The 10,910-nt window shown below is 37.5% G+C and overlaps 1 protein-coding gene across 1 annotated transcript; it reads right to left on the bottom strand.

Annotated features, from left to right (window-relative positions):
• Nucleotides 1-154: 154 nt before the first annotated feature.
• Nucleotides 155-1,629, bottom strand: LOC127662672 (ankyrin repeat domain-containing protein 9-like). The gene has a single exon (XM_052153967.1). The coding sequence runs from the start codon at nt 1,035-1,037 to the stop codon at nt 174-176; it is 864 nt and encodes a 287-aa protein (XP_052009927.1). The 5' UTR covers nt 1,038-1,629; the 3' UTR covers nt 155-173.
• Nucleotides 1,630-10,910: the final 9,281 nt, after the last annotated feature.

Here is a 10,910-nt window from a genome sequence, read left to right as displayed (position 1 = left end):
ATAAGGTTTACATTTCTTTAAAAAATGCATGGGCAATGTAATCAACTTAGCGTTAACATAATATTCACATATTATATTTACAGAGCTTATCCCAACATACATTATAGCCTGAATATTTCAAGACTATTACAGGTGTCAAACTGTGTGCACTATTGCATTATCTATTGTGCACTTTAAGCTTGATCCAATCTGAAGTCTTGGGGTTTCAGACAGTCCGGCAGTGAGTCCATCTGTTCTCTGGAAATGGACTGGCTGAGCTTCTGCATGGCCTGAACGAACAGTGAAGAAGGGGAAGATCCGGAGAGCCACTGAAACGCCTGCTCTCCTATGAGACTCCTCCAAAGATCTGCATTGTCCTGCAACTGTCCGTTCATCTGGAAATGAAGTTTGGGCATGAATACAATGAGGTAGCCAAGACAAATGTGCTTCGTCTGCATGTCAAATTCACTCTGGCCGATCTGCCTGAGTAAACAGTCCAGTGGAGTGTTCCCTGTCAGGTCCGTTGCGTAAGGACACGCGCCGTGTCTCAGCAGCAGTTTCAAACACTCAGGACGCACCAGGTCACACGCGAGATGCAGCGCGGTCTTGCTGCCGTCAGTGTGGATGCAGCCGTGGCGGTTGAGATAACTCTGTCTCTCACAGTCTTTAAAGTCTTTGATGGTGTCCATGATCATTTTAAGGATGTTAATGCGATTGTAGCGGACCGCTATGGCGAGGTGAGGTGTCGTAGATGCCTGACAGCAGCAGAAACTTCTACTGGGCATCTCCAGCGCGCGGACAGAGAATCTGTTGAGGATGTAGCGCGCGTACTGCTGGTGGTCGTGCACGAGCGCGTAGAGAAAAGCCTCCGATGGGGAATACAAGCACGCCCGTCCGTCATCTTCCCAGTGAAACACCTCCATCGTCCGCATGTCCTCAAGGACCCACACCGGTAACAGATCCCGCACTGCTTGATAAAACCGGAACGAGGTTTTTTGGCATTGTTTTTGGGACTTATAGTCCGCGCGACTCTCGTACATCCCCACATAAATATGCATTGAAAATGTCTTCGTTATTGCTCTCTGTATAAAACTTTATGGGTCTTTGATATAAAGATCCTGCAAAGATTCAGGGTTTGAATTTTCAGTGTAGCCAGGGCTGAAACATCCGTAAGGGATGAACTATAGCCAGCCCATAATAATGTCAGTACATAGCAAATGTACGATTATTAATACGACCCAACTAGACCTTTAACTCTTCGGTTAGTTCACGAGACCAAGCGGCAATCTCAAACGATGTAGTCTAAAAACTGTTCTCCGTTCAAACTCAGCGGAGGGTTCATATACGCTGGGCGGACCGTGTAACTGTACGCGTACCTCAGCGGTCTGTCACATGGGACGCAAGCGCACGTCACAAGGGTACAAAGTGCCTTCAACTTTTCCTTATTAGTGTAGATCGGCACGTGTGCGTCTGTTTGGGCGCCATCGTGTGACCCTTGCGCATACAGAACATTCAACACGACTCGTTTTACGTAATACTCCACAGATCGAGCCATGCGTTCAGGATGCTGTTTTTCAGTAGGAATCAAAATTTGTTGTGTTAATATTGTCTTATGAGTTTTTTGTAATTGCTGCAATGACTCTAAGCAAACTAAGTTATTATAGAAAACATTTAAGCAAATTTATTTTTATTTTAGATTGTGTAAGTTACAGAATAAAAGGAATTGTTCATACAAAAACGAAAATTCTCTCATAATTTACTCACCCTCATGCCACCCCAGATGTGTATGATTTCTTTCTTATGTAGAACGCAAATTAAGATTTTTAGAAGAATATCTAAGCTCTGCAGGTCCATACAATGCAAGTTAATGGTGTCCAAAAAAGCACATAAAGGTAGCATAAAAGTAGTCCATACAAATCCAGTGGTTAAATCCATGTCTTCAGAAGCAATATGATAAGTGTGGGTGAAAAACAGATAGATATTTATGTTCTTTTTTACTGTAAATATCCACCTTTGACCAGCCCCCACCCGTAGGTATCTGAATGTGAAAGTCACTTCCACACCAGAATGTGGAAGTGAAAATGAAAGTGGATTTACAGTAAAAAAGGACTTTCATATCATATTGTGATTGATGAACGGATCATTTTAATGTTGCCTTTATGTCCATTTTGGACCTTTAAAATTCTGGCCACCATTCACTTGAATGGATTTACAGAACTGAGATTTATTTATTTTTTTAATCTTAATTTGTGTTCAGCAAAAGTCAGAAAGTTAAACACATTTGGGATGGCATGAGGGTGAGTAAATGATGACAAGTTTCATTTTGGGGCTGAACTATGCATTTAATTTACACAGGCTTAAGTGTTCTTTATTAATTATTTAATTAATGTATTTATTGATTAATTTAAAAAAAAATGTAAGAGCAAAAGTCAATATGGTAAAATAAATTAAATGCTTTTCAATGCATTGAATATCAGTCGGGAAACTGTCTGACTGAAAAAATATTGGGTACGGGTTTCGTAGGTCTCAACGGTAGACAAGCAAGTGGAGCCAAAGGATGACTGCCATCTAGTGGATAACTATCATGATTGCATGTTTGGCCACGCTTCATAAAACATTTTCAACCCATAACAGGAGGTTATAACAGACATCATACAGTACCAGGGCTGGAGTAGGATTCATATTCATCCAGGGGATTTTATGTGCACACACACACACACTCACACACTCACACACACACGCAGACAGGGGTCTGATCATAACGAGTCCCTTCTGACTGGTTGCTACAAAAAATACAAAATGTTCAATTACTTGAAATTGCTCTCCATGTCTTTAAGCCACATTTGGGATTCACTTAAAATTTCTCTTAGTGATATAAGACTTCATTGCATCAGCTGTAAAAATAAGTGAATATTAAAGGAACAGTTCACCCAAAAATTAAAATTCTCTCATCATTTACTCGCACTCATGCCATCCCAGATGAGTGCGATTTTCTTCTTCTACTAAACACAAATGAAGATTTTGAGAAGAATATCTCAGCTCTGTTGGTCCTTGTCAATGCAAGTGAATGACAAGCAGTGAGAAACAAATCAATATTTAAGTCCTTTTTTAAAAATGTATTTCTAAATTTCCACTTTTATGTTCCAAGGGCTTTTCTGTCTTAAGAGTTATTTTTGGTGATTTACATTCTTTGTGCATATTGCCACCTACTGGGCAGGGAGGAGAATTTATAGTAAAAAAAAAAAAGAAGTACTTAATATTGAACAGTTGCTCATCCACAACTATCATATTGCTTCAGGAGACATGGATTTAACCACTGGAGTTGTATAGTTGGATTACTTATATGCTTCCTTTTATATGCTTTTTGGACCTTCAAATTTTCGGTTTCCATTCACCAGGAGTGTAAAGTAACAAAGTACAAATACACACATTACTGTAATTTAATAGTTTTTCACAGGAATGGTATTTTTTAATTAGTTAAAAATTGTATACTTTTACTTGAGTATATTTTGTAGTGCTGTAACTGTACTTTTAATGCGCTATTTCCCATCATCTGTGTTCGCTACATCCCTGTCCTGATTTTATTTTTATCTATCAACATGATTGGCTAGGGAGAGACTCGTGACTCCCGTCAAATCAAATCACACGTAAAAAATTTGAATGGCAGCTGTAGATCCAGCGCCAACTGTTATGGCAACATGCTGGTTATGGATGTGGAGGATGCGTCAAATGCAGTTCAACACTTGAACATCACGGCTTCACCTGAAAGGGCTTTTTGCAGTGGAAAAAGGCCAACTGCATGATTGTGTCATGTGAGTTTAACTTGCTCAAGCCAGATATCAGCATGAATGCTGCCTCTAATTTTAAGAAACATATTGAGGTAAATTTCATATTTCTGCTTACTAGATTCTGTGTGTCTATAATATAGCTGGAAATTATCTATAACTGAGTTTATTGGGTTGATGTGAGAGATTAAGACAATGTTATCAATAGGGCTTGCCGATAAATCAATCTTGATGTTTATCTGAAAAAAAAAAAGAAAGATGTCCGTGATATCGATGATAAATTTTGAGTCATTTTCTACACTTAGCCAATGTTTTACATCTAGGACAGGGGTGTTCATTACATCGATTGTGATAGCAAGACAACCACTGGTTGGTTGATCTAGATAAAATATAAAAGATTGACTTTTTATTCCCTGACATGTAACTGCATGCTGTTAGATTGACAGGCGGCTAATGTTTGTGCACTAATGCAGATACGCGCCTAAATGGTCAAATGCATTTTATAATTCCACCAATGCCCGTCTTGGTAAGGATTTAATGTAAACACAGTCGGTTTGGCCTAAAGTGAATGTAAACAGTGGGACAAAAAGCATATTTGTATAAAATTTTTGGAATTGAGCACTCTAGTAGGCCTATTTCGTAAAGAGGCTATTAATCAAACAACAATAACAAGGAAACGAGAAAACCAATCACTATTTTTGGATGAATAACTTGAGTATCTTTAAAAGTATTCATGTAATATAATTTTTAATTCTACGATTTTTTTTATATTGTTAGTTTTCTTTTTATAATAGCCCCTGATTTAGAGATTGTATTCATTTGTATAATAAATTACCAGGAAAGTAGAGATGATAAAATAATGTATAATTATGCTTAGCCTTTATCAAGCTTTTTCTAATGCCTGATATAACTATTTCTATAACTATTTGTATAAAAGATACAAGAACTAAATCAATGTGGACCATTGTCTCTCAGAAGGAAGACAATGTGGCCCCCCATGTGCTACTTAAAAAAATAGTTAACTAAAAAATTAAAATTCTTTCATCATTTATTCACTCTCATGCCATCTGTCTATGACATTCTTCAGAACACAAATTAAGATTTTTAGAGGAATATTTCAGTTCTGTAGGTGCATACAATACAAGTGAATGGATGCCAAAATGTTGGCGCTCCAAAATTAACAAAGGATTGATCTGAAACAGATCAATATCTTCATTTTTGCTAGAAATTCTTCTCCCTGCCCAGTAGATGGCGATATGCATGAAGAATGTGAATCGCAAAAACAAAAGAAGAAGAAAGTGAAAGTTAAAGTGGAGATATACTGAGTAGGGAGAATTTATAGTAAAAAAAAAAAAAAAAAAAGGATCTGTTTCTCACCCAACCTATCATATCTCATCTGAAGACATGGATTAAACCACTGGAGTCACATGATTAGGCTACGTTTATGCTGATCTATGTGAGTTTTGGAGCTTCAAAATGTTGGCACCTGTTCATTTCCATTGTATGTACCAAATGAGCTGAGATATTCTTATAAAAATCTTAATTTGTGTTCTGCTGAAGAAAGGAAGTCATAAACATCCGGGATGGCATAAGGGTGACTAAATGATGAGAGAATTAAAATGTTTGTGTGAATTATTTATTTAAAGCCCGATGTGGCCCCTGTACCAAACAATTGCTCTACCGCTTCAATTGTGCGGGTCATGACGCGCCAAGTGACCCTGCTTTTTTAGTGTTCATTTGCATTCCATGCATTGTTTTGAACATGTTCTATGTGCAACAATAACTCTCTCAGGGGGCATTAAGGGAAATTTAGACTAATTTTAAAAGGGCACCTATTATGCCCCTTTTCACAAGATGTAAATTAAATATTTGGTGTCCCCAGAATGTGTCTGTGTTTCAGCTCAAAATACCCAACAGATCGTTTATTACACCATGTTGAAAATGCCAATTTTTGGGTGGGAATAAAAACTATCTGTTTTTGTGTCTTTAAATGCAAATGAGCTGGTACTCCCCGCCCATATCCAGAATTGTGCGGAGTTTTGACATCTCTGCTTCAGATAACTAGACATCATAACAATATGACTGACAGTGAAAATAGTGCTGTTCAGCCATACTGTATATGTTTGAGCTGGAGTCAGACACTGATGAGGGAGAGACTCCGCCAGAAGTAACAAATTTGAGAATGAACCAGGAAGTTTCAGAATAGTTATTTTATAAATGTATTTACAGTATCTCACAAAAGTGAGTACACCCCTCACATTTTTGTAAATATTTGATTCTATTTACATTTATGCATTTGGCAGACGTTTTATCCAAAGCGACTTACAGAGCCCTTATTACAGGGACAATCCCCCCGGAGCAACCTGCAGTTAAGTGCCTTGCTCAAGGACACAATGGTGGTGGCCATGGGGATCGAACCAGCGGCCTTCTAATTAACAATTATGAGCTTTATCCCACTACACCACCACCACTCCTTCATTATATTTTTTTCATGTGACAACACTGAAGAAATGACACTTTGCTACAATGTAAATTAGTAAGTGTACAGCTTGTATAACAGTGTAAATTTGCTGTCCCCTCAAAATAACTCAACACACAGCCATTAAAGTCTAAACCGCTGGCAACAAAAGGGAGTAAACCCCTAAATGAAAATGTCCAAATTGGGCCCAAAGTGTCAATATTTTGTGTGGCCACCATTATTTTCCAGCACTGCTTTAACCCTCTTGGGCATGGAGTTTACCAGAGCTTCACTGGATGCCACTGGATTCCTCTTCCACTCCTCCATAATGACATCACGGAGCTGGTGGATGTTAGAGACCTTGTGCTCCTCCACCTCCCATTTGAGGATGCCCCACAGATGCTCAATAGGGTTTAGGTCTGGAGACAGGCTTGGCCAGTCCATCACCTTCAGCCTCAGCTTATTTAGCAAGGCAGTAGTCATCTTGGAGGTGTGTTTGGGGTCGTTATCATGCTGGAATACTGCCCTGTGGCCCAGTCTCCAAAGGGAGGGGATCATGCTCTGAACATGTCACAGAACATGTCACAGAACATGTTGGCATTCATGGTTCCCTCAATGAACTGTAGCTCCCCAGTGCCAGCAGCACTCATGCAGCCCCAGACCATGACACTCCCACCACCATGCTTGACTGTAGGCAAGACACACTTGTCTTTGTACTCCTCACCTGGTTTCCACCACACACGCTTGACACATCTGAACCAAATAAGTTTATCTTGGTCTCATCATACCACAGGACATGGTTCCAGTAATCCATGTCTTTAATCTGCTTGTCTTCAGCAAACTGTTTGCGGGCTTTCTTGTGCATCATCTTTAGAAGAGGCTTCCTTCTGGGACGACACCCATGCAGACCAATTTGATGCAGTGTGCGGCGTATGGTCTGAGCACTGACAAGCTCACCCCCCACCCCTTCAACCTCTACAGCAATGCTGACAGCACTCATACGTCTATTTCCCCAAAGACAACCTCTGGATATGACGCTGAGCACGTGCACTCAAATTCTTTGGTCGACCATGTTGAGGCCTGTTCTGAGTGGAACCTGTCCTGTTAAACCACTGTAGGGTCTTGGCCACCGTGCTGCAGCTCAGTGTCAGGGTCTTGGCAATCTTCTTATAGCCTAGGTCATCTTTATGTAGAGCAACCATTCTTTTTTTCAGATCCTCAGAGAGTTCTTTGCCATAAGGTTCCATGTTGAACTTCCAGTGACCAGTATGAGGGAGTTTGAGAGCGATGACACCAAATTTAACACACCTGCTCCCCATTCACTCCTGAGACCTTGTAACACTAACGAGTCACATGACACCAGGGAGTGAAAATGGCTAATTGGGCCCAATTTGGAGTGGTGTACTCCCTTTTGTTGCCAGCGGTTTAGACATTAATGGCTGTGTGTTGAGTTATTTTGAGGGGACAGCAAATTTACACTGTTATACAAGCTGTACACTCACTACTTTACGTTGTAGCAAAGTGTCCTTTTTTCAGTGTTGTCACATGGAAAGATATAATCAAATATTTACAAAAATGTGAGGAGTGTACTCACTTTTGTGAGATACTGTATTTGTTATAGTTTTTTCAGCAGTTTTGCAATGATGGATGAGCAACACACACACAAATACTGTTACAATGTTCACTATGCGCTATAACGAAACAACACACAAACAAACACGTTGAACATGTTGCATAATGTTCACTTATGAATTGGCGTACAGGTGCGGCAGTGTCAGTCAACAGTAGTTTTTACTATCTGCAAACGGCTTGTTCTGAGACAGTGCTTATGATTAATGGGGATTAAAAAAAAGGACTGGGTGGATTTTTATCATTATAGGGTGGTTGTGTACACACACTGCAAACACACATTTATGTTCAAACACCATGTAAAAGTGAATTTAGCATAATAGGTCCCCTTTAATATAATTGCTTTATGCATTATGATTTTTATCTTTTCATTTCTGTAATCATGTCACACTTTTATTTATTTATTTTTTTAAATCAGATTAATGTAGTGTTTACAGTATCATAGATAAGTGATGTATTTTAAAAGATTGTCAATCACAAACACCTATAAAGTATCTATATTTTTTATTCTTTCTGGTCATAAAAGAGAATGTATATTGTGGTATGTGTGCCTCATTTTTAAATTGCAGCATAGAGTTTTTATTATAATGGGGCATAGCTTTCACAACTCAGTACTTAATACTCATTAATCATGAGTACTTTTAAATTAGCTACTCTTTTACTCTTACTTGAGTAGTTTTTAAGAAAGTACTTTTACTCTACTTAAACTAAATTTTTTAAGAAGTAACAGTACTTTTACATGAGTATTATTTTTCAGTACTCTTTCCACTCCTGCCATTCACTTGTATTGAAAGGACCAACAGAACTGAGATTTTCTTCTAAAAACTGTCCTTTGTGTTCTGCCGAAGAAAGAAATCATATAATTTACTCACTCTCATGCCATCCCAGATATTTGAGAAAAAATGTTTTCTTTAACTTTAAATGTAATTTATATGGATGGCGGCAATATGGTTAATGTCTCTTTAAAAGGGATTCATCACATGATACAATATTGAAGGCACTCTGTGCAGTTTGTTTGGTTGAGTTTAATCTTTTGAGAGCTGTAAAGTCTCATTATTTTCGTATTGTATTTTCGATGCTGTTGCATCTGTATTGATATACTTTAAGCATTCTTTTATTTTGTGATGACAATACGTTTCATTCTGCAATGCTAAAGAGGATTCATAGATTAACTTATTAAGATCGTGAGACTACAGTCAGTATTACATTTGTGATGATCTTGTAGGCTACCTGAAGCACATTCATCCATTCAACTAATAGTATCTGGTTCTTGCTGGATATTCCGTGATCCTTCCTGTGCTGTCAAGTGAAGTGTCCGTGATGGAACAATGTGTCGCTCATAGCCCACTCTCTCATTTGTTTGGGTGTGAGACAATAAAATAAGATAGAGACTGTCTGCTAAAAACATAATACAATTCTGATCCCTTAAATACCACATGACACTGTTACGCAACGCATAATGAAACTTTATTATGTGGACCTGCTGGCCCAATTGTTGACCGGCCCACCGGGAATTCTCCCGATCCACCCGATAAGCCACTCCAGCCCTGTACAGTACTGTATAAGGCATCATCAGTTGATTCTGAGGCTAGTGCTGATATCAACAGAAACAGCTATTGAATATTTTGTGATAGTTCAACTATTTTAATCAAATGTTATTATTATAATGTTATTTTATCAAATAACAGACTATCTAGTCTATACTGTAGGCTATACATGTATTAGCTACTACAAAACTTCATAGGCCTACTGTTTCTTAATTTGTAATTGGTGTTGACCTAGTGGGTTTGTGTTTGGATTATTAAGTTTGATTATTTATTGAAAATGTTATGTTTGATTTTCCCCTGTGCAGTTGGTGTGCTGCATTTAAGTAGTTCATCCCTAGTGGTCAGGACCTCAGTGGAATCTCACCAAATATTTTTTGGCATCCTTATTGCAATAATTTACATATTTAGCACTAATTAAATGAACACCAATTAATTCTATGTGGCAGTATATTGTAATACCTCCATGAATAAATAAAACTGATGATGCTTGAAATCTGACAACAATATAAGGTCCAGTCATTTTTCATTCATTGTCTGCTAAAGCATTATTAAATTAGTGTGCTAGCAGTTGCTATGTAGCTTGTGGTTCAACTTGCTAGATTAGTTTCTGTTCATTTAGGCCAGTTACAACATGTGTAAGAGTGGGTGCAAATTATATATATATATATATATATATATATTACAGTATATGCAAAAATTACCTTGATGCAAATTGTAGGGTATCACTTATTCATCGCTGAGTCTTCAGGAACAAAGAAGCCAGTGCAACTCAACAACCCATGTGTCCATGTGAGTGCTGAATAATTTGGTAATATCTGCCAATTTAAATATTAAACAATGTAACTTGAGACTGGAATTATATATATATATATATGATCGAATTTATACTACTGCTAATAATAATAAAATGATAATTTGACTATAATATTTTTTCCAAAGTTTATTGCCTTTTTTTGTATTTTCTATTCTTTATTGCAATTCTTTCTTATATCTAATATTTCATTCTTTTTCTTTTTTCCTCCACCGTTTTAATTTTCTTTTAACCTGTAACACAAGAACTCACTGAAAATCAGATCTTCTGAATGGGCCCAGAAAACATTGTCTTTAAGCTTTGTTTTTAATTCATGTATAATTACATGATATTTAAAAAAACTAAAGGAAATATAAATCATGCAGATTAATAATATGGCAGTTACTTATAATTATTATGATAATTAGATTATTATTTATTACTGTGCTCCACTTTCGTGATCTCATTTGTAGTTTATTTGTCCTTTGTTTTATGATCAAGCACATCTGACTTTATATTTCTAAAATTATTATTATTCCAATCGAAAGTGATCATCCCTATGATCTACTCAGTACGAAAGACAGAGCTCTCGATGTGGGCACTCTGAAGGGAACATGCATCACATTTTAAATGTAGCCTTAACCAAAAGTCTTCTGAAAGGGCCCTTTATGGGGGGTAAAAAAAAACAAAAATTTTTTTTTTTTACTTTTGTTTGGAACGAC

Source organism: Xyrauchen texanus, chromosome 22 (assembly GCF_025860055.1).
Source record: "Xyrauchen texanus isolate HMW12.3.18 chromosome 22, RBS_HiC_50CHRs, whole genome shotgun sequence".
In the NCBI taxonomy this organism is placed as follows: Eukaryota; Metazoa; Chordata; class Actinopteri; order Cypriniformes; family Catostomidae; genus Xyrauchen; species Xyrauchen texanus.
This window is presented reverse-complemented; position numbering and strand designations above follow the sequence as displayed.